Raw genomic sequence first — 27,193 nt, forward strand, 5'->3', positions numbered from 1 at the left:
TCCCCCTTCTCCTCTCCCCATAGTCTCCTTCCCACATCTCCATGCCGGATCCCTCTCCTCAGACCGTCTCTCCACCCTCCCGCCCCGAGTCCTCCCCTCTCCTCCTCTCTCCTCCCTTCCTCTCCCTCTCGTCCCCTGTCCCCCCGCCCGCCAGGGGGCTCCTGTCCCCTCTTGCCCCCGTCCTCCCGCCCGCCGGGGGGCGCCCGCTCCCTCTCCTTCCCGCCGTGCCCCGCGCGGCCAAGGCGGGAACGCGGCGGCCCAAGATGGCGGCGGCTCTGGCGGCGCGGAGCTGCCTCGAGCTGAGCGCGGCCGGGCGGGCCCCGCCGCGATCCCCGCAGGAGCTGAGCTTCGTGCCCCCCGGCATCGCGCCGCTCCCCGCCGGGCGCTACAGCGACAGCGCCGGCGGCTTCTGCTACCAAGAGAGCGCGCAGCTCGGGGCCGCCACCAGGAATCGCTGGGTGCGATGGTGAGTGCACGCCCCCGTCCGCCTTGCCTCGCTTAGACCCTCCTCATCCACATCTCTCCTTTCTCACCCTTCTGACACCCTCCTGTCCCTCAGATCCTCCTCATCCTCGTCTCTGCCCTCTCAGACCTTCCTCATGCTCAGGTGTGCCCCTCTGTTCCCGCAGGAGCACGTCGGGGGACACGGTGGAGCTGGTGGAGGAGTCCCTGGACGTGAACCTGCTGAACAACGCCGTGCGGCTGCGGATCCAGGGCTGCCCGTTCCTGCCGGGCGGGATCCACCTGTGCGAGGTGCAGAGTCACCTGGTGGTGCTGCTGCTCACGGCGCAGACCGTGCACCGCCTGCTGCTCCCGCACCCCGCCCGCCTCTACCGCAGCGTGAGTGCCGGGAATGCCGCCGGGAGCCGGGGCAGGGGACCCTGTCAGCACAGGGAGGGCTTGGGAAGGGGTAGGTGACCCAAAATACATCGGGAACAAGAAGAAAAGTGGAGGTTTGGGGAATTTCGCCGTGTTTGCTCAGGAACTGGCTGGGTGTCCAGCCTATGTCATGACACTGGAGTTGCTGCTGGGAATGAGCCTCAGCTTTTCCAGAGCCCTTCCTGGATAGATTGTCTTTTTTTCCCTCAGCTGAAAAGGCTACAGGCTGGTTTTGACTGGGTTGGGATCTGTATTTCATGTGGCAGATGGATTCTAGGCAGGGTTTATATCACATTTACCATCATTCCCTGGATGTGGGTTGTAACTGGATGGTTTCTAAAGTCTCTTCTGACTGAAACCATTGCAGGATTCTGTGATTCTCCCCATTGGCTCTTTTCCTCTTGTCCCTGCTTCTTAGCAGGATTCTCTCCTCTCTTGGAGAGCTTCTCTCTGCTTTTAGAGCTCTGGAGAGCTTTCTCAAGGGATGACCCTGTGCTGTGGCAGAGCTGCTCTTCCTGGGATGTGTCACCAGCAGTTTTCTCTGAGCTATGCCAGGGATTTTTTACTGGAAAAATCATTTCTATCAAGGAGACAGTTGCCATTCCATCAATGTCTGGTGGGGTTTTTTTTCCCTGTGCCTTAGGTACATGTGCTCAGGATTTGATGTTTTATTGAATCCTCTAGGATCATGGAGTCCAGCACTGCCAAGGCCACCCATGTCCGCAAGCACCACATCCACACAGGATGGGAATCCCACCACTGGAGCCTGTTCCAGTGCCTGATAACCCTTTCCACGAAGGAATTGTCCCTGATATCCAAGCTAAACCTCCTGTGGCACAACTTGAGGCTGTTTTCTCCCGTTTCCCCACAGGAGCTGATAACGGAGAGCCAAGTGCAGTCCGTGTTTACAGATATCAGCAAGATCCACATCAGGGATCCCTCCAATTACTACGTGATTCCCAGCGTGCCAGGGCTGGCTCCCAACTCTGTGGCCTCTGCAGCCTGGCTGAGCAGCGAAGGGGAGGCTCTGTTTGCCCTTCCCTCTGCCTCAGGAGGGATCTTTGTCCTTAAGCTGCCTCCTCCCGATGCTCCTGGTAAGGATTGGGCACTACAATCCCTCTCCCATCTTGGAATTTCATTTGATCTTCATTTTTTATTTTCCTTTTGTTTTTGAAGGAAGTGTTTCTGTCGTGGAGTTGAAGCAGAGCTCGGTGGTGCAGCGTTTCCTCACGGGCTGGATGCCAACTGCCATCAGGTAAGTTCCTGGGGACGGATAAACTGAGCTAATTCTGGCTTTTGGATCCCCTCACCTGGAATTTTTAGCTTGAGTCACACAGGCACCTATAAATACTCCACCCAAAAAAGTTAACGGGGTCACAGGAGCTATCAGAATACGGAAGTTGGGAGTGGAATGCTGGATTAGCAGGGTCCTGCTGTTTCATGTGGCTGTGAATATGTTCTCTAGTAATTGGCCTTCAAGGATTTGCCCAGGATGTGGCTCGCAGCCAGCATGGATTAGGGATTACTCTGCCCTGGTGCTTAGGAGCCAGGCGTGTTCCTGACAAGCAGAGGTTACGTGGGGATCACACGGATGCTCCGTGGTGGGTTGGGATCTTTAGGGTGGCTTAGGGGGCAGAGCTGAGTCCTAGAGTGTTTTTCTTGGAAGTGGGAGTGAGTCCTTTGATGCCCTGAGGGACTTTGACCATTGTGGCGGGTCTGCCCCCAGTGGATGGATTGGAGGGATCCCGTAGGATGGATCCTGCCCGGGGTCTAGCAGGATCCATCTTCACAGATTGCTTTCCTCAGTTTGCTGCTGTTTAAGGTTTACTTTTTTACTGTTTATTTGTTTACTTTTTGGGTATGGAATCTGGAAAATATGAAAGCTAAAATTTAAGGCATCATTTGGGACTGTCAGGATCCTTGCTCATGGCTTCTTGGATCCTTGTCGGGTGGCAGGATCTGTGCTGGGGCCTGCTTGGATCCTTTTTTCCCTCTGGATCCTTCACCTGTGTTTTGCAAGTACCAGGCTGGGGATGGGGAAGTGGGAATCTGCTTCAGTTCCACCAAAGTAAGTGAAGAACTGGGTGTCACTGGTGTGGTGGGATCCTCTGCTCTGTGGATGCTGAAACATTCCCTTCTCCTGATCTCACCTAGCGTTATTTGGATTTAAGCACTATGGAGGAAGCCCACTGCCTTGGATATGTGCACTTGCCATGATTTTAGAATCATGAAATCCTGGAACAGTTTGAGTTGGAAGGGGCCTTAAAGCTCATCCAGTCCCACCCCCTGCCTAGGGCAGGGACACCTTCCACTAGACCAGTGTCCAGGCTGAGTTTGGACATTTCCAGGATTGGAGAATTTTCTTTGAAGGTGTTGATGTAACCTCTGGTTTTCCAGAGGTGATGGTGGCCCCTCAGATGTGCCCGTCAGCCTCTCGGTGCACTGCCTGGATCACGATGCCTTCCTCTTTGCCCTCTGCCAGGACCATAAGCTCCGGATGTGGTCCTACAAGGTGAGCAGAACCTGGGGTTGGGGGAGCAAAATGAAGCCCAAGGAATCACAGGTGAGTGCTTGGCATGGATCTGTCTCCCTTTAAATTGTGGCTGTGGCTTCTCCACTCTGGGATTTGGGACAATACGTGAGAACAGTTGTGGTGTGTGTTTGTAGCAGTGTCTGTGAAGCGAGGGGTTTCCTGTCCAGCCTCATTCCTGTAGGTACACAGGTTGTGGGAATTGGGAGTGGGGCTGTGCCTGAGCCTCTTCCCCAATGGGCTGCAGCTGTGAGAAGCAGGTGAGCAGTGTTGGAGGTGATGAGCCATGGAGTGCTGAGGTGTTACTGACCAATCACTAAAGGGAACAGAGGGCTCACAGGTGCAGTGCATGAGCAATAAGGGGTATGAAAGGTTGGGCTGAAGGACAAGAAGGGCAGAGGCCTGCAGCCTTCTGAGGTGAGATGATGTTGCTCTGTATCGGCAGACACTGAAGCTCTCTGATGTGGTAGGGTGATACTCTGGATGGGTTGAAGCCTCCTGATACTGTATGGTGATGTTCTGTGTATAGTGGCCCTCTCAACTGCAGCCTGTGCTGTGGTGTATGTGACCTATGGTGACCCTGATGTGACTCAGGATTGGGCTGTAGGGTGAGGTACAGCCTGAGACAGAGCCCAAACTAGTGGTGAGAGCAGCAGGAGAAGCTGCCTGGTCCAGACCAGAGTGATTTTTGACTGTACCTTGGGTACAGCTGAGCTGCAGAGGACATAATGGGAAATAACTTACCAAGTGAAGAACACAGGGTTTTATCTACATGGAAAGCTTTGTGGAAAAGAGAAGGAATTGAGACTACTGATTATGCCCTTTGTAGGGTTTTACCATGGGCAAAGTCATAAGATTTTAAGACTGATGCAAGTACTGCATTTAGTGTTTGCAAAGAAGTTAGGAAAAGACTGTGGGACAGAGCTGACAACATGCAAGCTGGGAGATGTGGCACACCTCCAGCTATTCACAGTGCGGAGCTTCTTGTCTTCCCCTTGCAAGAATATCAACAAGGTGATACTATGGGATACAAATGCCCAAATTTCTATATCTTGAAAGGATCTCCAGCAATCACCTGTCTTAGAGGGCAGTGGACAAGCCCCCCCCCCCAGTTTGCCTGGTGTCCTGTACAGCATCAGAAGAAGATATGGGCAGAAGCAATATTGAGCTGAAAGGGGTTGAATAAGCCAAGCTGTACTCCACATCAGGTGACTACTGAATTCCATTGTAAACTGGGATGTTTGAAAGACCCAAGTACTCCTAACTACAGTGTGTGGAGGGGACACTGGAATACCCGTGGTGCACACTGGGAAGGAACTGCTCCCTGGATAGGAGCACTATGGAAAAAAGCAATAGTCAGTTGCAGTCATCCAGCCAGTTGAGCCCTTACTGTCGCTCAGGGGACCCTGCTGTCTTTGAATACAACCACTGCTACCAGCAGGTTTCCCAGAGGGAGAAATTCAGAGTACAGTGCCTGGATGGAGTGATTCCATATCCTCTGTGTGAATAATCATCCTTGTTTGGGTTAATGGAAGTGGCATGAGGGAGCTCAGCTGTGGAAATGACAAAGTCCTCAACCAACCTGGTGACTTGAGCTCAACTTTTCCTGGTGTTTCCCATTTTGCTGTGCTTTGTTTGCAGCTTAGGCAATGTTCTGCCTTGGTATTTGTTCTTGTTTTTATTACTGGATGGTTGTCTTTGCATATTATCCCCGTTAGATCTAGTTTTGCAAATGTATTTACATTGTATGCAGACAAAGGGTTGTGCTTGCATTTTATCCATTCTACACTTATCTCACGGTTACTTTATTAACAATTGTAAAAGGGTTATAACTTGGAATTATATAGCTGTATAATTATTGGTATTGTTAAAAGTTGTATAGCTATTGGGGAATTGTATAGCTGTTGATTTTGTTGATATCCTGATGTTTGGCCTTTGGCATATTCTTGTATGTTGCCATTGATATTGTCAATATTCTATAAATGTAAGTATAAGCATTTTAATAATATGCAAGTTTAGAGAGTGAATCAAGGTCAATACAGGGATGAATTCTAGAGTTGGTGGAACCCACAAAAGAGATACTTGTACCATGTTTACTATTTCTTCTGCAAGGACCCTGTAGAGAAAAAGTAGACATAGCATTTATTCAAAAGAAAAAAAAAAGGGAATTGTAGGCACTCAGTTTGTGGGAATTGGGAGTGGGGCTGTGCCTGAGCCTCATCCCTAATTGGCTACAGCTGTGAAAAGCAGGTGAGCAGCGTTGGAGGTGATGAGCCATGGCGTGCTGAGGTGTTACTGACCAATCACCAAAGGGAACAGAGGGCTCACAGGTGCAGTGCATCAACAGGAGGGGTATGAAATGTTGGGCTAAAGAACAAGAAGGGCAGAGGCTTGCAGCCTTCTGAGGTGAGATGATGTTGCTCTGTATGGGCAGACACTGAAGCCCTCTGATGTGGTTCAGGTGTTACTGTGTATGGGTTGAAACCTTCTGATATTGGATGGTGATACTGTGTATCATCATACAATGTATGTGTGGCCATCTCAACTGCAACATACACATTCCTGGGATAAGGGTTGTTTCCAGACCTACTGTAGCGTTTGGGAAGGAAGGCAGGAGCGCTTTGAGGCCCAAGGAGCCATCCCAAATGGATTTTCTCCTGCTTTCAGCAATAATGAAAGTGTCTTTGTCAATAGGAAGTTAATAAAAGCCTCTTGCTCCAGATATTGAGTGCCAGAGCTAATGGAGCAGCACGGTGCTTTCACAGCTCAGTGGCACTGGAATGTGCTGTGGGAGGGAGGGGAAGCTTTCTCCTACATGCCTGGGCTCTGGCAGCCTGTGGGATTGATGGGCAGGGGGCCCAGGTGAGCTGGGAGAAGCCGAGGAGTGGTTTAGGTAAGTGTATGGAGCCATAATTCACATCTGTTGTGCAAAGTGCTGGGCAGATGTTGTCTGGAAGGGGGAAGGAGAGGAGCAGTTTCTCAATCCAGAGTATTTCCTAAGCTGCTCTCCTGTTACTCTTGTTGTTTGCAGGATCAGATGTGCCTGATGGTGGCGGATCTGCTGGAGTTCATGCCGGTCAGCAGGGACCTGCGGCTGGCGGCCGGCACCGGGCACCGCCTGCGCCTGGCCTTCTCCCAGTCCCTGGGCCTCTACCTGGGAGTCTACATGCACGCTCCCAAGCGAGGGCAGGTATGGAGCCACGGGCTCTACAGGCTCTGGGAAGAGGAGTCATTCCCCTAGGACTTGGGTTTGGAAGGCAAGAAATAGGGAAGAGCTTCACGTGTGACCCTCTTGAGGGATCGGTGGTTTCTAAATAAACATTCCCCCCCCCACCTCACAGCATTGGGGGATATGTGTGCCCGAGCTCTGGGAGTGGAATTCCCTGTGTGACTAAGCTGATCCATGAGCGCTGCTTCACTTGTTTACCTCCTGCTCTGAAAGCGTGGATGTGCCGTGGGAAAAGGAAAGGTCCAAAAGGAGCTAAAAGCATGGAAGTGTTGGTGGTGTGTTTACACCAGGCTCCTGGGAGCATGTGGATGCTTCTACAACTTGGGGAGAACTTTTTGTGGAGAAGGATAAATTTAGCAGGAGGGGAAGGACTGCACAAACTAGGCTCATCTGTTGGACAGCTTATTCCTTTCTCCAGGGAATTCCCACACAGAACAAGAGTGTGTAACATGAGTCCTGCTGTCCCACGAGTGCTCTGCTCTGGGAAGAACATGCAGAGCTGGGCCTGCAGCTGAGAAATTGGGGTTTTCCCACCTTAGTCCCCTTCTTCTCCCACATGTTGTGGTCACTGGTAGTGCTGGGTGTGGTGGTCTTACAGTTTTTCAAGTTTAGTGTTTGGAAAGACTTTGGAGTCCTTCAGGTCCAGGCAGGGCTGAGTGTCCTTGGGGAGACGGGTGAAGCCAGGATTTCTGTGCAGAGGGTCCAGTGATGTGCTCAGCTCACCCTTCTTGTCCTCTAGGTTCTGTTACCCCTAGCACCAGGTAGGGAGATGGACTGGAATGATGATATTCCATGGGATGTGTTGGTTTAGTCCTTCAGGAAATAATTTATGAGGTGTGTTTGTAGTTTTGTGTCTTCCAGCTGGTGAGCACTGAGAGCAACCGCTACAGCCTTGACCACATTTCCTCCCTGTTCTCCTCACAGGTGAGAGCTGGGGCCTGGCCCCCAGGAGGAAGAGTCCTGGACTTTGGGATTTAAATCACAGAGTCACAGAATGGTTGGGTTGGAAGGAACCCCTTAAAGCTCCTCTTGTTGTTCCAATCTCCTGCTGTGGGCAGAGACACCTTCCACTAGACCAGGTTGCTCCAAGCCCTGTCCAACCTGGCCTTGAACACTTTCAGGGATGGGGTAGCCACAGCCTCAGCACCCTCACAGGGAACAATTGCTTCCAATATCCCATCTGAATCTCCTCTTCCTCAGTTTGGAGCTGTTCCCCCCTGTCCTGTCACTCCAAGCCCTTGTCAAAATTCCCCACTTGTCTTTCTTATAGCTTTCCTTCAGGTACTGGAAGGGGCAATTAGTTCACCCCAAAGCCTTCTCTTTTCCAGACTGAACAATTCCCAAAGCCTGTTAAATTCCACAGGGGAATGTTTTGCTGTTGTTAAGTACCCACCTTTCTCTGCTGTATTCTAATTTGGGGATAAGAAAGGAAATTGGCTCTTTCCCTCTTTCCTAGGAGACTCTGGTTGACTTTGCCTTAACCTCGGCCGAGATCTGGGCACTGTGGCACAACGAGGAGAACCAAACTGTTGTGAAATACATCAACTTTGAGCAGTGAGTTTTGGGCATGGATCACTGGGATAACTGCAGGAAAATCCTGACAGAGCTCCTCAACTTAGAGATTTATACTCAAGGTGCTGGAACATGGAAAATGTAAAAATCCAGGCAGCAGGATTGCTGAAAGTGGAGTTTAAATGTGGCAGAGGGAGTGCTGTGCTTCCCTATAGCTACTTCAAAACAACCAGGTGGTCCCTTCCAGGAAAAAACATGTTCTGTGGAGATGGTGATGGGAAAGGATCATCCCTGAGTATAAAGCTGAGAGGATGGCTTGGTGCAGAGCCAGGGAGTTGAAGAATGGATGAAAAATGCTGTGAGTGTGCAAATTTTAGAAGACGCTACTAGTCAGTCTGAGAGTTGCTTGTGAGTTCGTGAGATGGGGAGAATGTTGAATTAAATGAAGGATTCCAACATGTTCCATCAGTTTATGGCAAGGAATGCCGCAGTTAACCTCTCCTGCCAAAATCTGTCCCTTGTCACTGCACAAACCTCCTTTTCCACACCCAGAAGGCTGTTTTTGCTGATGAAAGCCACAGGTTTGGTTCAGGTGGATGCCAAGTTGATTCCAGGTTTGTTTCCTTGCAGGAATGTTGCGGGCCAGTGGAACCAGGTGTTTGTGCAGCCACTCCCTGAGGAGGAGGTGACAGTCCGGCAGGATCAGGATCCCAGGGTGAGCCAGCTGTAGAACAGCACCAAAAACAACGAGGTCACTCAGGAGAGAGAATGGGAATAAACAAAGGCAGGAGTGTGCAGGAAGCCATTTTTGATCCCAGGCTGGAGTAGGGTGTGGATAGAAATGCAGATCCAGGGGATGATGTTGATAATGGGAGGGAAGACCAGAAACAGCAGCTTAAGTGTTCTCCTCATCCTTGAGCTTCCTGAAGTCACGATCTTTTTGCAGGAAATCTACTTGGAATATCTCTTCATGCCAGGCCGGTTCACTAATGCAGCTATCCAGAAGGCTTTGCAGGTAAGTGAGAGGGGAATTTGGGATGCTCTCTGTTCTCATCATCTTCCTGGCCCTTTAGATGTGAGGCAGCAGGATTCCTTGGAGCTCTTGCCAGGCCTGTTTTCATGGGGAATCCCTGGAGTGAGTTGGTAGCTGCTGGGCTGTGCTGCAGCTGCTGTGTGCCCACAGCTGGAGACGGAACCTGGAATCCAGATAATTGGTTTTTTCCCCCTTGGATAGCACAGCAAGTTGATGAGCTTGTTTTTCATTCCTGCTGATGTAGCGAGGAGAATGGGGACTCAGCGCCCTGTGGTGCTGTTTGTCAGGATGTGTCATGGAATTACTAAGGTCAGAAAAGCTCTCTGAGATGGTGGAATCTGACAGTTCCCTCCAGCACTGCCAAGACCACCACTAACCCATCTCCCCAAATGCCATATCACCGGGATTTTAAATCTCTTGAGGTGTGGTGGTTGCACACTGCCACACATTCATGTATCCCAAATTTAGCGTCCAGACCTTTTTTTAACACTTCCATCCCACAAAGTGCTGGCTGATGCTCTTGTCCTGCTTTACCTCACTGAGTGCTGCTTGAACCTTTGCTGAGACTTTTATTTTGCCTTAAAATCCAAGTTTCTTGTGCTGCTTTGCAGATCTTTTCTCAAGGAACTGAGCGGCACATGGATCTGACGTGGGATGAGTTAAGGAAAGAGGTCACCTTAGCTGTGGAAAATGAGGTGAGATGGATTTTCCTTCCAGGATATTGTGTTGTACGTGGTATCATGATATTTTAGATTCCAGGTGACCCTGCACCTCAGTTTATCCTTTTTTTCTCCAAAGGGAATGATGTAACTTTTCAAAAAGTACAAGTCTTCATCCTTCCTGCCTGGGATTTCCTTTCCCTCTTGTTTTTTTGGAATCCTGGCTGTTCTGCCTCTGCTCCCTGTATGCACTTTGGTCACCCATCACATGGTGCCCAGACCACCACCTTGCAGAGCAGTTGCTCATCATTTTGGAAGAGAATCCAAAATAGAGGGATTATCTTCCAAATAATCCAAATAATAATTATTAGGAGACCTACCTGAGAGATCCCTCAGTTCTTTTTGGGTCTGAATTCCCTTGTTTTATCCTGCTCTTATTTTACTTGGCATTTCCTGATTCCCTTGTTTTGCCCCCACCAGTTCCAGGGCAGTGTGACAGAATGCGAGTGCTCCCCAGAGGAGTTCTGGCAGCTGCAGGTGGAATTCTGGTCCAAGTTCTATGCCTGCTGCCTGCAGTACCAGGAAGCTCTTTCCCGGCCTCTGGCCTTGCACCTGAACCCCTACACCAGCATGGTGTGCCTGCTAAAGAAGGTGAGGCTGGGTGGTGGTGAGATTCCCTGAACAAGTTTCTCCAGAAGATTTGGGAAGCTCAAGGACTTTCTCCTCACCTTTCAGGGCTCCATGTCCTTCCTTGTGCCCTGCTCCTTGGTTGATCATCTCTATCTCCTCTCCAATGAGCACCTCCTGACTGAGGATGATGCTGCCATCTTTGAAGGTGAGAATACATGGAGTTTCTTCCCTCCTGTCAGAGATGTGGGAGCTTCCATAGAGATCCCTTGAAGAACTCCTGATCTTGCATGGAGATAGTTGGGTTTTTTTTTGGTTTTGCAGGGGTACTTATTTTGTGAAATTTGCCATCATGCTCACACCAGCAATTAGAAAATAGTGTCAAGGCTGCCAGTAGAGTAATGGAATTGTTTGGGTTGGGTGAAATTCTTCCCTGTGAGGGTGGGGATGCCCTGGCACAGGTGCCCAGAGAAGCTGTGGCTGCCCCATCCTTGGGAGTGTCCAGTGCCAGGTTGGACAGGGTTTGGAGCAGTCTGGGATAGTGGAAAGTGTCCCTGCCCATGGCAGGGGGTGGGACTGGATGGGCTTTAAGGTCCATTGCAACCCAAATCATTCCAGGGTTTATGAAATGTTTTCACATCAGCTGTGGAGAGGGGCCGTGCTGTTCCTTGTCTCCAGGAAGTGAATGCCAGAGTATGGAAAACATGTCATTAATATTGTCACCACAGTGCCCTCTGTGCTTTGCTGGCCCTGAAATGCCGTTTCACTAAGAAAAAGGCAATGGAAAATGTTACCTAAGCTCCACTTTCATGCTTGAGTGATTTTTATATATTTTTATAAAGTGGGATCGTCATCTGTTTGGTTGAGCTTGTTGTGGAGCAGAGGGAAGGAAAGCTGGGGCCTGAGCTGGATTGGGAGCCTCAGCAGGAGCCCCAGCAGTTCCTTCCCTGGCTGTTTTAAACAGTCACGGTCTCAAAAAATGGGATTTAATTTAAAATCTGACCCATAAAAGATTGCAGAGCTGAGCTGAGCCATTTTCTTCAGGATATATTTTTTTGCACTGCTTATTTTCTTTCAACCTGTGGCTGGAAAAAATCCCTTGGAGGGAATTTAATTTTTTTATTGTTGCATCATTTTTTATTTTCTGAATAATAAAGCCCAAATCTTTCCCTTGTTGACTCCTGAGCTTTAATTCAGCCTCATTGTTATTGGGGAAGGTTTGGCATAGGGAACTGGGACCTGTCTGCTGTTACTGGTGATAGGAGCTGAACTAACTGGCTTTTGCATGGTCTTCCCACCTTCCCTTGGAAATCTCTTGGAAAATACACAGTTAGATTCTTTCATTGCAGATTTGGAGATGTCTCGTGATGTTGTCTGTCTTGTCCAGTGCCTTCGCCTGATTGGAGAATCAATTTCTATGGAAATGGCATTCATCATGGAAATGGCTTGCTCCCGCCTCCAGCCTCCAGAAAAGGCTGCAGAGCAGATCCTGGAGGACTTGATAGCTAATGACACGTAAGGAGATGTGTTTTCCAGAAGCTTCTCAGAGTGGCTGAGCTGGGATTGTCCAGAGCTGTCCCTGCCTGTCATCCAAGGGCGTTTGAGATGTGTGGGCTCCTTGCCCTGTGCTGCAGGAGGCTTTTCCAGGCATGGGGGACCAGGGCTTGGAGTTGTTAGCAGGGTCTTCTTTCCACAACCCGGAGAGCAGAAAAGGCACAAATTCCCTTTAGGTGTGAAAAGAGGTGCCTGGAGACAGAAGGGAGAGGTCAGAGCCTTGGTCAAACCTTGTGGTCCTGTGTGGTTCCTGTGCTAACGGTAATTGTTTCCTTGTGGAATGCCAGCTATCTGGCTGTTATTTCCTGGTAGCCTGAGGGAGTGGAATAAATAGACTGGTTCCTGCAGGCGCTGTAATAAAACTCACAAGCTAGCCAAAGATTCCAGTTAGGAATGTCCAGGCTGATCAGATACTGATCCTCACTGGAAGGGAGTGTAAGGGAGCCCTCTTCAGTTGGAACCTCAGCTTGCTGTTCATCATGATGATGAGGATCTTTTTGATGTTGCAGGGAAAATGTGATGGAGGATATCCACAGCAAACTGCAGGAGATCAGGAACCCCATCCATGCCATTGGATTGCTCATCCGAGAGATGGACTACGAGACAGACACTGACATGGAAAGAGGTGAAAGCACTTCACCAGCTTCTGGGAAACGCTAGGAAGTGTCCTTTATCCTGGGAATGGTTCCTGCCTGTGTGGCTCCTGCCTCACCTGGGTGGTTTTCCCCTCAGCTCCTCACCTGGCGCTGCGCATGAGCCTGTCCCAGCTGTTCGGCAGCAGCACCGCGGCGCACGTGGTGTGCGGGGGGGTGGCCAAGATCTGCACCGTCCGCTTCCTCCTCTGCCGGGACCTGCTCATCCTCCAGCAGCTCCTGCTGCGCCTCGGGGATCCCGTGAGTACAGCTCCTGGCGCTTGGGAGTCCTGTGGGCTTCTGGTGCAGGGCGGAGCTCTGTCTCTTCCCACAAGGCTGTTGGAATAGCCCGAGGCTTGGGCAGGTCCTGCTCTCTCCTCCAGCTCCTTTTGTCTTCCTGAGCAAAGCAGCCTAATTCCCTTTATTCTTCTGTGAACATCCAGGAAGCAGGAAGCCAAGCTGTATTTGTGGGAGAAGGGCATGGATTCCAGCCTCCTGTGTGAATGAGCACACATGCAGCTCTTCCAGCTGTCCCCTGTCCCTCTCCCAGCAGTGATGGCAGCTCTGTTCTTTGGCAGCATGCTCCAATGTTGCAGTTTCATCCCCTTGGAAGCTGCTCCAGCCAGAGCAAACAATCCCCACGAGAGTAGCTGTGTTTGGAATGGTGGGATGGACTGGTCTGGGTCTGTTTCACCAGGCCTGAGGCCACGTGAGGCAAGGTGCTGCTGCTTTGGATGGACACAGCGACACAGAACAAGTCCCCAGACAAGGACAGCCTTGTTTAAACCAATATTATTTGCTTAGAAATAGCCAGGAGTTTCCTGGTTGAAAATAAATCCCTTTTTCCTGGGTGGGGTTATCCTGGTAGCATTTAAGGTGCATTGCAAGGTGCCCTCTGGAGCAGGGCTCTCCCAGACCATGAGGCATGTGACCTGCTGCTTTCCCACCTTGATGTACCTGTGTCCTTCAAAAGCTCAGATTGTTTCATCTGCTGTGACTCTTTGCTGGAGCTTATGGAGACCCTGAGGTGATCTCTGCAGCAAAGCCATGATTTCAGTCTCAGGGACAACAATCCTGGAATGCTTTGGATTGGAAGGAACCTTAAAGACTGTTTAATTCCAAGCCCCTCACATGGGCAGGGGCACTTGCACTAGGCCAGGTTTCTCCAAACACCTTCCAATCTGATCTTGAACACTTCCAGAAGGGGGTCAAGAGTCCTGCTGGTTCCCTGGGAGGGCTGAGTTCCTGCCATGCTGTTGAGCACCTTGCTGTTTGCAGAAGGGACAAGCTGGGCCTGACACAAACTTCTCTGGTTGCCCTTGCCCTGCTGTTGCTTCAAGTGTGCCAAGCTCTGGGCTTTCCTTGCAGATGGTTTTGGGAGGGGGACAGCTCTTCCAGTCCCAGCAGGACTTGCTGCACCGCACCTCTCCCCTGCTGCTGTCCTACTTCCTGATCCGGTGGGCGAGCCAGCGCCTGGCCTCTGACGTCCCTGTGGACACGCTGTGAGTCTCTACCTGACCTGGCTTTGGGTCCTCCTTAATCCACCTGAAATGCCCTTCCTGGCGTGGAAAGCAGGTGGTTGCTGTGGGAATATCACTCCAGGAGCACTGGGGAGGGTTTTTTTCCCTTCCATGTTCTGAGCTGACTCTGCCTTGTGCTAAATCTGCCCTGTGAGGCCTCGCTGTTCTGTGCTCTGTAGGAGTTGAACAATGAGCACAGTTAGAGCGGGAGGCGTTTTGTTGTCTCTTCACTGATGGCTCCTTTCTTCCCTAGGGAATCTAATCTGCAGCATCTCTCCGTGTTGGAGTTAGCAGACACCACGGCTCTGACACCACACAAACTGGGTAAGGTGTCCACGGATCATCAACTCTCCCTTTCTGTTATTTAAGCCTGACTCTGCCACCTAAGGGAAGTGCTTTATGCAGGGAGCTAATGGACTGTGTGGTTGAATGACCCTGCTTTAAGTGGGGATGTTTGTCAGGCTGTCCACAAAAAAAAAAATAAACAAAGCAACAACAAAGGATCTTAGAGCGCAGAACTCAGATTTTACTCTCAGCCTGAGAAGGATGGGAATGCCTCACTGAGCCAAAAATTTGTCATTCTAACCCTGGCAGCATCACCCAAACTTACCCCTCATGTACTTCACAGTGGCTGTGGTAGCTCAGACCAGGTCTGTCACAGAATCCTGGAATGGCTTGGGTTGGAAGGACCTTAAAGCTCATCCAGTTCCACCCCCTGCCATGGCAGAGACACCTTCCACTAGCTGGAGTTGCTTAGAGCAACCTGCTCCATCCAACCTGTCCTGCTCTCCAGCCTTTACCCTACAGCAACCAAGAGCAACAGCTTAGGGGGAAGCATGAAAATGTAGAAGTACTTGCTCCAAACATGTTTAAAAATATGGAAATACCTCCCCAAAACACTGAAGCTGGTATTTGGTTCATGTCTTTTATGTTCTGCTGCAAAGATGTAACTTTTGGGTTAGTTTTTTTATTGGGAGAATATAATGCTGCTTAATTAAGGAAGTGTGGGCCTTGAAGTGGTTCCAGAGGGAGGAGGTGAACAGGGATGGGAAGGAAACATGCAGGTAAGAGCCTGCTGTGACTAGTCAGCACTTAGAGGCTGAGATACTTCAGAGGGAGCTGGGGGAATCTGGGACAAACAGGCAGCAGTGCCACGTGTGAGCTGGGAAAGAGCTTCCTCCACTTTCTGACACTGGTGATCTTCAGAGCCTGAGCTCTCCCTGATGGAGAGTCTGGGTGCAGGAGGCAGCTGGAAATGTCAGGGAAGTTGAAAACATCCTTTGTGTGTGCTGGTGTCGTGGGTTATTTCTTGGCTGGCTTGTGAGGAAAGTCCTGTTTGGCCACTGTTCTTTGGGGAGAAATATGTGAAGCATAGGGAAGGAGGTGGCAGCTCAGGGAGAGGCGTTGGGAACAGTCATTAAGGGGGGATTTTTGGGGTGCTGGAATGAGGAGGGAGGGAATGGAACAGCCAGCTCAGCACTCCCTCAGCTCTGTCATGCTGGAAAGCTGCAGCTGGGCTGGGAATAACAAGTGGAGAGGGAGCAGAGCCCTTTTTTTGTGTGTTTTAATTGAGCTGTGGTTAATAAACACTGCAGGATGGGGCACTTTGATCTCCTGCTGCTCCCTCTGACTTAACCAGACGGCAGGAGAAATCCAAAACCAACAAGTTGGAGTGTGGAACGTGCTTTTGGTTTGCCCTGGCTTAATCTGTGCTGTTTGGGCTGATGAGCACAGGACAGGGTGGAAAACCTGGGATCTCTACTGCAGGCTCTCTACTCACTGTTCCTTTAATTTCTACTTTTAGTATCCGGCCCTCAAACAATCGTGGAGCTCTTCTTTCAGGAAGTGGCCAGAAAACACATCATATCCCGACTCTTCCTGCAACCAAACACCTCTTTGGCTGAGACAAGTTTGAACTGGCCCCACCTTATCACCTCAATAGTGACTGATTTTCTGCCTCTGCTGTATCCTTGGCTGTGAATCCATTGCCACTGAGCCTCCTGCCATTCCAAAATCAGTTTTCCACCTCCAAATTTCCAAGACAAACCTCCTGAAGGAGTGATGTTGTTGGCATTAATGGGATTTGTGGGTATTTTAAGATTTCACAGATTTCATCCTGTTTAGGTGCATGGTAAAGGATTTGAGTTTTTGACTTTAAGCCCCTAAGCTCTCACTACTTGACTTGGTGGGGTGGGATGCTGGGGGATTTGGAAGGGTAGCAGGAGTTGGGGATTAGATGTACTGGTGATTTTGTTCTAATATGGATAAATCTTATTACAGAATAATGACTTGTATAAAGAGCAGCTTAATCTTCTCTCCTTTCCCCCCACAAACGGGGCATGAGAGGCATGTTGGCTTCCAGACTAGTTCTCCAAGCTCTCCAGACTGGATTCTCCTATGTTCCTTAACCTCTGCTCAGATGGCCCAGCAATCCCAGCTTCCTCTTCCCAGAGTGCCTGATGGGGAGCTGTCAGTACACCCAGCTCCAGGTGAGTGCATCGTGCCAGCCCTCTCACAGGTGCTGGAAAACTCCCTGAAACATCATCCTTCCAAGTGCTGGAGTTCTGCTTTCCCCTGGAATGGTTTGGGTTGGAAGGGACTTCAGAGCTCATTCAGTTCCATCTCCTGCCATGGACTGTCCAGTCCACTATCCCAGGTTGCTCCAAGCCCTGTCCACCCTGGCCTTGGACATTTCCAGGGATGGGGCAGCCACAGCTTCTCTGAGCAACCTGTGCCAGGCTGTCCCCACTCTCACAGGGAAGAATTTTTTCCCAATATCCAGTGTAAATTTCCCCTGTTTTAGTTTAAAACCACCACCCCTAATCACTGTTCTCTGAGCTGAGACGATGCCACAGAGTGTTTGATGGGGAGTGATTTAAGATTGTGAAATCCCAGAACAGTTTGGGTTGGAAAGGACCTTAAAGCTCGTCTCATTCCACTCCCCTGCCATGGGGGAATCATCTTCTGCGTTTTCTCTTTCATCTGTTTTCAAGAGCATCCAGATACTCAGGTTTATGCTATTCCCTTTCCATGGAGGAGTTTATTCTCCCAGGGCTTGTCTGGCTGTGTGACGCCGCACTCCTGAAACATCTTTGCAGAGCCTGTTTAAATATCCCAGCAATCCTAGAGCTTGTTGGCTGCTGGTGTGCCCACAGCCTTTCCTGTACCTCCTCTGCTCATGATTGCCCATGGGACCTGGGTTCAGAAGGATTTCTTCAGCCCAGAAAGGACTAATTTATTTCTTAAATGTCCCTATTAGTAAAAAAACAGTGTGAGGAACACCTGTCATCATTCCGTCTCTGGCTGCTCCTGGCATCCCAGTAGCAGGGATGGTGAACTCCTGATTTCCAGGGGTTTTGGACTTCTGTATTTCAGGTCACTGTTCCTCCACCTTTCTCCCTGTGCGCTTGGCAGCTGGAGTTGCTTGTGCTCGAGTTCTGACCCGCACAATTCCTTGTCTGCAGCTCCACGTGATGTGCAGCTTTATCCCTGTCTGGGCATTCCTGGAGGCAGCAGGCCAGGCAGGCTGTTAGTGACCTGTTTTTCAGCAGAACCTTTTATCCTCCCAGCCCCTCATACCTGGGGGCTGAATTACTTCCTTTTGTGTTGCTGCTGAGAAGAATTGAGAGAAGAATTTCAATTCTTCAGAGCTTTTGAGCCAGGAAATGCCAAGATTGGAGCAGCATCGTTCTCCCTCCTGGCATATGTGCAGGCTTTGAATCTCCTCGCATTTCTTTCGCCTCACTGGTGTCTCCTCCAGGCTTTTATCTTTGCAGAGCCCAGCTCCTCCTCCTCCCCACTGCCTTCTGTTCCTCTCCCTGATCCCAGTCGGTCACGGAAACTTGGATTAAGTGCCTTGACCCCAGGGAGATAACAGCAGCTTTGCTGTGAGCATGGTGACCCAAACTGGGGGGGGGGTACAGGAGGCTCCTTGCAAGGAGCAGACGGGCACAGGGGCAGTCTGGTGACAGAGCAGAGGGCTGGGACATGGGCCAAAGCTCTCCATGTTGCTCATTGTGTGTGACAAGCTGGAGCAGGATTTATCCCTTGTAGCTGCTAATCCAGGGAGTGAATCCAGGCTCCGGATACGTCACCACGTGGTTTTGAGAGGACTCATGGCCAGGAAAGGTGAGGCAAGAGGTGCTGGTGGTTTGTGCACCTGTAGAGGTGACTTGACTTCCAAGTCCTGGTTTCTCTTCCCAATTCCTGCTGAGTCCCATGGCCCTGCTAGCAGGACATGGCTGTTTCTCAGAGGATGACGAGGATGCTGTGCTGGCACAGACCCAGGCTGGGTCATCTCGCTTTGTCTGTGCCCTCAGTGCCATCGGCACTCCCTCCCATATGCTGTAATCCATGTGCTTCCTTGGCTGCTGGCCCTCTCCTGCACAGGTATTCCCCTTCTAGCACCTGCCCTGCCCATTGTACTGCAGCTTTAGCTCTGCCCTCCACGTTCTGTCCACATCTCCCCTGCAGTTCCCTGCAACAGGGTGTAGGAAGAATCCTGTCTGATTTTTGGGTGTGCTGGGAGCTGTTTCTGAGGTGCTTCACACAGACACTGGAGCTGTTTCAAGCAGTTTTTCCCCAGGAGCATGTGGGGGATATCTCCCCCTTACAGGGCTGGAGCAGCTCTGGGAACATTCAGCCCTGAGAAGAGAAGACTCCAGGGTCTCCTGGGAACCTCTTCCAGTGCCTAAAGGGGCTCCTAGAGAGCTGGAGAGGGGCTTTGGACAAGGACCTGGACTGACAGGATAGGGGGAATGGCTTCCTACTGAAAGAGAGCAGGGCTAGATGGGGTGCTGGAAAAAATTGTTCCTTGTAGGGGAGCTGAGGCCCTGGCATAGCCTGCCCAAAGAAGCTGTGGCTGCCTTGTGCCTGGAAGAGTCCAGGGCCAGGCTGGACAAGGCATGGAGCATCCTGGTCTAGTGGAAGGTGTCCTTGCCTTTCACAGGGATGTGGGGCTGGATGGGCTTAAACGATCCCTTCCAACCCACATATTTCCAGAATTTCATGATCAGTGCATCCAAGGGACTTTGGGGCTGGAAAGACCAGCCCTCGAGCTGAAGAAGCAGGACTTGTCTGAGCACAGTAGCTGAAGGAACCACCAAAATGTTGCTGGTCCTGACTGCCTGCAGATCACAAGTGAGTGCTGGCCTGAATCCAAGCTGCCATTCCTTCTCTCCTGTAGGAATACATCCGACTGCTGCAGCCCTGGTGCCACGTGAACATGGGCTCCTGCTGCTTCATGATGGGCAGGTGCTACCTTGTCATGGGGGAAGGGCACAAGGTGAGGCCTTCCCTCATCTCCTTCCCAGGGTCTGGGACCTTTTCCCTTGGGAGGGGGAGGTGCACAGGAAGCATCCTTCCCAAGCTCTGCCTCCTTCGGGAAGGGATGGGATTGGAGCAGCATAGTGCAATCTGCTCTTGGGAAGATCTCACAAGCTTGGGACAGGCAGTGTTGTCCCCTCACCTGTACAGCAGGTCAGTCAGTCACCTGAGGGGATAGTGAGCTGATTCCAGGTCTGTTTCCAGGCTTTGGATTGCTTCTGCCAAGCTGCCTCTGAGGTGGGAAGAGAGGAGTTCCTGGACAGGCTGATCCAGCCTGAGGAGGGTGAGGTGGTCTCCACACCACGCCTGCAGTACTACAACAAGGTACAGTGCTGAGCAGCTAAACTGGCACCAAGTCCTCCCACACTGGAGAGGGAATTCCTCCTCCATCCCTGCCTTTGTGGGAAGTGACTTGAGCCTCAGAAAACTTAGCTTTTGGAATGTGGAATGTGTACTTTCTTTACTTTGTTTGGGGGTAATGACAAGCTGAGTATGTGAAATTTAGGTACTTTCCACTTATTGGTTTCCTGATAGCTAAGGACTTGGTTATCCAGCAGAAAAAGGCAGGATGAGATCCAGCTGCTGGAAGCAGAAGCCAGGCATGTCCAGGCTCAATGTAAGATGCTGCCTAAGGCAAGGGTTACTAAGCTCTGAGGCAAATTAAAATGAGTATGTTTAAACTGAGATAGGATCTATCTTCTGCATAATGCTGTGGTTCAGGCAGGCTGCAAGCTGGAGCTGGGCTCTTGGTGAGGGATTCCCTGGATTTAGGATCCAGAAAACTAGTCATTAATGCTTGAAATGCTTCAAAAATCTCCCATGTACAGAGGTGAATCCTCCAGAGAAGCTATAACCTGGTCCTGTTGTGCTGGGGTTTCATCCAGATCCCTGCTTTTTACCCAAATATTCCCCTTTAAAATCTAACCCCTTAAATATCTTTAGGGGCAGGAACAGCTCCTAAAATAAAAACAACAACAAACCCTCCTGCCTTCCAGGTCCTTCGCTTGTTGGAGATGCTGGGTCTGCCAGAGCTGGTCATCGAGCTGGCCACCCTGGCCATCATGGAATCAGCAGATGACTGGAGAAGCCAGGTACAGCCACTTCTTTCCCAGCAAGCCATTTCTTCAGGAACCTCTTCCACAGGAATTTCTTGCTGGGTTTATAACTGATTTGTGCTGTTTTCAGGCTACTTTGAGGACCTGCATCTTCAAACATCACTTGGATTTGGGGCACAACAGTGAAGCCTATGTAGCCTTAACACAAAACCCGGATCCAGGCAGGTAGGTGACAGGCTTATGCCTTTGTTGTGGAGGTCCATGGTCCCATTTTTCCAAGAAACTGAAGGGAAAATGACACTTTATGACTAATGACTGCAGTGTTAAGTTAATCTGTAGAGGTGGCTTTAAAAATGTAGAGTTCATTTTTGGGTGTTCATCTGAAGGACACCTGGGATTGGCACCCTCTCAAAAGAGGAAAATGGACGGAAGAAAAACAGGGAAGAGACTGAAGGATCATGTGTGTAGCATTCTATGTTTAAAAGCTGTAGGAGCCTAGTTGATTTTGCTTAATAAAAAGATTTAGTGTTGAGTTTTCAGTTTGGTAAGTGAACTGGCTAGGGAAAGCTTTATCCTAGCAGAGAAAAATACTGTAATAACGGGGAGAAGTAGGAATGCTTTTTAACTAATTGAGGGAGGGAGACTGCCCTCCTGAGAGGCCTTTCCAGAGGATCTCTGTTTCCAGTACAGGAGAAACTTGAAGGTTTAAATTTGTTCTAAGCCAGGAGAAAAACCTGCAGAGCTCATCTGGAAGCAGGAGCTTGTCACAAAGTGGTTGTTTGTGACTTCAATCCTGTGTTTGTTCCTGCTCCTGGGTTTATTCCTGCTCCTCCAAAGGCTTGTGCTTCCCTCTGCAGGCAGCTTGACTGCTTACGCCAGCTAGTGGTGGTTCTCTGCGAGCGATCCCAGCTCCAGGACCTGGTGGAGTTTCCTTACGTGAACCTGCACAATGAGGTAATCCTGCGCTGGGATCACAGCCTGGGTGGGGGCACAGCCCCCCTTTAAGGGGATTATGGACCCACTGGAGCCTCTGTGTGCTGCAGGTCGTTGGGATCATCGAGTCCCACGCTCGGGCCGTGGATCTGATGACTCACAACTACTACGAGCTGCTTTACGCCTTCCACGTGTATCGGCACAACTACCGGAAAGGTAAAGCTTGGGATGCACCTGTACCTGCCCACCTGCCTGGGACACCCTTTCCCTGCCCCTGCCAGCTGTGTGGCCTCTGTCCAGGCTGTTGGCTGATGACTTTTCCCTGTTTTCAGCTGGAACAGTGATGTTTGAGTACGGCATGCGGCTGGGCAGGGAGGTGCGGACGCTGCGGGGGCTCCAGAAGCAGGGCAATTGTTTCCTGGCTGCCATCAACTGCCTGCGGCTGATCCGCCCGGAATACGCCTGGATAGTGCAGCCAGCCTCTGGGGCTGTGGTAAGAACACTGAGCTTCCTGAAAAGGAGCTTCCAGAATCCTTTCTGATGGGAACAGAGACATTGGACTTCTTATCTGCTGCTTGTGACCAGCTGTCCTGCTCTGCTCATCAACCCCATCCATCACCCTTGTGCCATTCCCCCCCTTTTTAGGGCAGGGGGAAAGTGGGATAGCTGTTGGGAATGGGCTGGTGGATAGGTATGGGAGTACATCACCTTATGCTGAAGACAGCAGATGTTTTGGGGAGTGTGAACAGCTGGAATACCAGTCATACCAGTTCAGAAGAGAGTAAGTGTTGTGTTTCAAATCCCAGGGGTTGTGTTTCAAATCCCAGTCAGGACTCAGGGAGGTGGTGGCTGCAGCTTGGTCATCTGATTCTGATGTTCCTGACAGCCCAGGATAAAATAGCCTGAATTCCCAAGGGACTGCACAGCTTCCCTGGTCCAAATCAAGGCTTGAATTGGAGAGCTCTTGTTGGGATTTATTCTATCAGTGATTTATCCTTCAGAAACCAGGTGGATAAAAATCCTCTTTCTGCTTTTTCCTGCAAGTACGAGCGCCCAGGAGCGTCCCCGAAGAGGAGCCACGATGGCGAGTGCATGGCTGTTCCCAGTAAGTGCCCAGTCCTGGTCCTTTCCATGCCTCTGGAGTTTCCACAGCCTCTCTGCAGCTCCCATGGGAGCTGGGACATGGCTCAGGGCAGCTCCTGCCTCCACCAGATCAATGATGTGTGGGATTTTAAGGTCATTAACTCTCCCAGTGTCTCCCAGCAACATGCTGCCACTATTCCCCAAGGAATACAGCAATTGCCCCAAGGGAACAGCTATTCCCCAAGGAGCTCCTGTGCCTGCTTCTAACAGCTTGATGCCTTGACAGCACTTTTTTTTTCAGTGGAAGTAACTTGTAATTTAAAACAAAACCAGCTTTTTGAGGCAATTTCTAGTTTTTCAAGGCTGTTTATGCCTTTGGAAATCCTGTTGGGAATAAGCTGTGCCTGTGTCTGCCACAGCCCAAGATGTGGGATCAGGTTATCCTCAGTGTTCCAGTAGGAAAATTTAAGGTCAGGTATTTTTAAACCTGCTTTTTCTGAAGAGGTTTTTTCTGTGGCGTGTGCCTGGCAGGCAAAGCAGCAGCTGTTCCCAAATATTATCTAACATCTGGAGGAGGAGGAGCAGGACAATGCTATCAAGGACATAAGCACAGTCAAGAGAGCAGGGAAGAGTCAGCAAATCCTAATCATTCCTTTGGTGCTTTTTGGGATAGAAATCCTCTTAGGATGGCAGAGGGGTGTAGAGATGCTTTAACAGGACTCCAGGGAGACCTCAGAGCCTCTTCAGTGCCTTAAGGTGTTCCAAGAGAGCTGGAGAGGGGCTTTGGACAAGGGATGGAGCACCAGGACAGGGGGGACTGGCTTCAGACTGACAGAGAGTGGGACTAGATGGAATGTTGGGAAGAAATTCTTCCCTGTGAAGGTGCTGAGGCCCTGGCACAAGTTGCCCAGAGAAGCTGTGGCTGCCCCATCCCTGGCAGTGTCCAAGGCCAGGTTGGACAGGGCTTGGAGCAACCTGGTCTAGAGGATGGTGTCTCTGCCCACAGAAGTGGATGAGTGTTAAGGTCCTTTCCAGCCCATTCTGTGATTCCATGACATTCTGCACAGTGCCCAAAGAGTCCTTTCTGAAGTACTGAGAGCCCAGTATCCATCTGTTCCAGGCACTCGCCAGATCGAGATCCTGGAGCTGGAGGATTTGGAGAGGGAGTGTCTGCTGGCACGGATCCGGCTCACCCTGGTGGAACACGATGTGTCGGCAGCAGCTGTGGCAGGTGAGGGGGGTTCAGCCACTGTCCTGTCCCAGAGGCAAACCCAGAAGCTGCCAGGAACCATCAAATTCCCATCACTACCATGAAATCCAGCCACTGACTTCAGCAGGGTCTGAGATGCACGTCAGGAGAACCAATTTTAAGTTTTCCACCTTTTTTTTTGGCTTTTTCAAGCTCTGGTGGTCTGCAGTGGGGGTGGGATGAGCTTCTTATTTGGGACAAAAAAGGTATTTTGGAAATAATGGAAGCAAAGAATTATTAAGGCTGGAAAAGACCGTCAAGATCATTAAATTCAACCTTTTTAATTGATGTATAATTTATTTTCCTGGACATTCCTGCTTCATGGAACAGTGTTAAAAAGTTGTGAAAGTTGTTCCTTTCTGGGAAGCAGGAAGGTGTAGCTCTCCCACCTGGAGTATTTTAGTATCTCTGGTACAAGTTACACAACATGTCCACATCTTTCCCCTCTAAATGTCAGGAGGAGGTGACTTCCCAGTGTGGGATTGCAGGGAAAGGATGGAACAGCTGCTTTGAGGGCAGAGTGGTGACGCAGGGAGCCGAGTGCCACAGTTTCTGTGCTGCCAGAATATGCTTGGATGCTGGCCTGTGATGAGGCTGTCCTCTCTCTAACCTCAATGATCTTGGGGATCTGCTCCCAACATTAACAATTCAGTGATTCTAAGCAGCAGCATTTCCCTATCATGTATTGCTACCTGTGTCCCTCTCCAGCTGGTGCTCCATCAGGGACAGCTCTGTGGGTCACAGCTTCTCTGTCCAGTCCCTTCAGGGGTAGCTGCTGGGCTCATGGGATGCTCTAGAGGCCAGGAAAGCCTCCAGCCATGGATTGAGGAGTACTGCTGCAGGGTGTTGGAGGCTGCTGGCACCCTGCTGCTGCATCTCTCAATGAGTAACACAGGGCGAGGCCTGGTGAGCGCTGGGGTGTTACTGGGGAGGCTTTACCTGCTCTTCCTCCCCTTCAGGCAACTCCACACCTGAGGAAACGGTGTCTCTGCTGGTCCGGGCTGGGCTCTTCGACTCAGCCATCACCCTGTGCCAAACCTTCAAGCTGCCCTTGACGCCCATCTTTGAGGGCCTGACCTTCAAGTACGTCCGGTGCCCTCCCACCTCAGGGGACACAGGGCTGGAGGGATGCAGGGGCTTGGGTGTGGAACTTGCCCAAGAGCCTTCTTTCCCTGGCAGTCCAGCTGGGTTGTTTGTTGGGAATAGTCCTGTAAGGGACTTTGATGCCGGTGGGAAGGGGCTGGCTCTGGAGGGACCCACCTTCCCATGGCTTTTGGTCGTGTAGGTGCATCAAGCTCCAGCTGGGAGGGGAAGCAGCACAGGCAAAGGCCTGGGACTGGCTGGCAGCAAACCAACTCTCAGCCCTGGTCACCACCAAGGAGTCCAGGTAGGTTTGTCTCCACAGTTTGGGAGGAGGAGGATGATCTGGAGACAGGAGCTCTGTGTAAATCCAGAGGGTCACAAGTCCTTAAAACTCCTAAGGTCAAAACTGTGGGCACAGGATGTGGGGGGAGCTGTGCTTCCACCCTGTCCCCACATCACCTGGAGCACACCATGGCCTTGCAGACGGGGCAGTAGCTGCTGGCACATGTTCCACTGGGAACTGTTTCCTTGCAGTGCCACAGATGAAGCCTGGAGGCTGCTGTCATCCTACTTGGAGCGTTACCCATCCCAGAACAGCCTGTACCATCGCTGCGTCATCAACAAGCTCCTGGCACATGGAATACCTCTGCCCAACTGGCTCATCAATAGCTACAAGGTGAGAACAGGGACACAGCTGTCCCCAGAGACCCCAAAATTTCAGGTTTCCCAGAGCTGCTGGATCACCCTCTCTCCAATGGACACCTGCCTGGTGCTCTGTGCCCAGTACCAAGGCTCAGAGCTGTGGTGGTGTTTGCAGGGATCCCAGGATGAGGGAAGAGATGAGAATGTTGACTTTATGTTTCAGAAGGTTTGATTTATTATTTTATGATTATATATTATATTAAAACTATACTAAAAGAATAGAAGAAAGGATTTTATTAGAAGGCTAGCTAAGAATAGAAGAGGAATGATAACAAGGGCTTGTGACTGACTGAGACAGTCTGGACAGCTGGACTTAGATTGGCTATTAATTAGAAACACCTAACCAAAGATCCACCTGTTGCATTCCACAGCAGCAGATAATCATTGTTTACATTTTGTTTTTGAGGTCTCTCAGCTTCTCAGGAGAAAAAATCCTAAGGAAAGGATTTTTCATAAAACATGTCTGTGACATACAGCAGGTTCTCTCAGCATGGTCCCAATCCTGGTCACATTCCCTGGCTGAGTTTCCCTCTTTCTGGCAGGAAGTGGATGCTGCTGAGCTGCTGCGCCTGTACCTGAACTATGATCTGCTGGAGGAGGCCGTGGATTTGGTCCTGGAGTATGTGGATGCTGTGCTGGGCAAAGGGCACCAGTACTTTGGGATCGAGGTGAGCTCACCCACTGTTGGGGTGTGGTGGGATGTTCCCTGGGGACATGATGTGAGGGTTTCTGTCCGTTCCAGGTCCCTCTGTCCCCAGCATCCCCCACGATGTGGCTTCCCTACACTGCCATAGACCAGCTGCTGCAGGCGCTGCGGGAGAGCAGCGCCAGCGAGAACAGCGTCGTGGTGGGTACCAGGGTGGGGAATGGGGTGGGAGCGTGGTGGGACAGGGTGGGATCCCTCGTGACTCCTGCTTCTCTCCCAGCTCTATGAGAAGCTCAACGACAGGATGGAGGACTACCAGCAGAAGGTCAGCGTGGCCACCATGGAGCGCCTGTACTGCCGGCCCTAGTCCAGGTGACATCCCCAGAGTGTCACCATCCCCCACCCCACGGTGGTGGTTTTACCCATTGGTTTTCCATAAGGATCCGGTTCAGGGAGGTGGAGTGCTGAAGGGTGTGTCCCCTCACTGTCCCTTTTGTGGGCAGTGGGTGAGCAACAGAGCTGGGGTGTGTGGCCATGACACCCCCTTGCTCTCTGCCTCCTCCAGACATGGAACTGTTGGGAATTTCTTTTATTTATTGGTATGTTTTTGGATCAACTTTAATAAAATGGAAGTGTTATTTGAGGTGTGCATAAGGATATGGTGGGAAAAGTGGGGGCTGTGGTGCTCCTCTCCAGGGATCATCTCCATACCGCCCTGGTCCTAGGGCTGGGATATAGGGAAGGATGGAGCTATGTCTCTAGTGGGTATAGCTCAAGGGAGGTTCAAGGGGGGTATAGGATAATAAGGAGCTGTAGCGCCCAGGAAGAACTATAGGGTTGTGCTATAGGATAGCACGGGACTGCAGCCCTGGAGGGCAGGACGGGTCTCCGGGATAGGATGGGGCTCTAGGATCAAGGGCCAGGACCATGCTGTAGGGCAGG

General features: G+C 50.8%; 1 protein-coding gene across 1 annotated transcript; it reads left to right on the forward strand.

The window, feature by feature from the left end:
* Positions 1-247: 247 nt before the first annotated feature.
* Positions 248-26,889, forward strand: NUP160 (nucleoporin 160). Its single transcript, XM_030949210.1, has 35 exons — positions 248-466; positions 630-840; positions 1,751-1,973; positions 2,056-2,134; positions 3,277-3,391; positions 6,441-6,599; positions 7,485-7,562; positions 8,095-8,192; positions 8,781-8,865; positions 9,097-9,165; positions 9,795-9,878; positions 10,323-10,493; positions 10,578-10,677; positions 11,819-11,984; positions 12,533-12,648; positions 12,756-12,916; positions 14,024-14,157; positions 14,429-14,499; positions 15,980-16,139; positions 16,595-16,664; positions 19,361-19,459; positions 19,705-19,824; positions 20,496-20,591; positions 20,686-20,780; positions 21,413-21,509; positions 21,599-21,704; positions 21,821-21,981; positions 22,533-22,593; positions 23,692-23,802; positions 24,780-24,903; positions 25,106-25,207; positions 25,438-25,579; positions 26,148-26,273; positions 26,348-26,452; positions 26,532-26,889. Exons 1-35 carry the CDS (start codon positions 264-266, stop codon positions 26,616-26,618), a joined length of 4,185 nt encoding a protein of 1,394 aa, XP_030805070.1. The 5' UTR covers positions 248-263; the 3' UTR covers positions 26,619-26,889.
* Positions 26,890-27,193: the final 304 nt, after the last annotated feature.

This window comes from Camarhynchus parvulus, chromosome 5 (genome assembly GCF_901933205.1).
Source record: "Camarhynchus parvulus chromosome 5, STF_HiC, whole genome shotgun sequence".
In the NCBI taxonomy this organism is placed as follows: domain Eukaryota; kingdom Metazoa; phylum Chordata; class Aves; order Passeriformes; family Thraupidae; genus Camarhynchus; species Camarhynchus parvulus.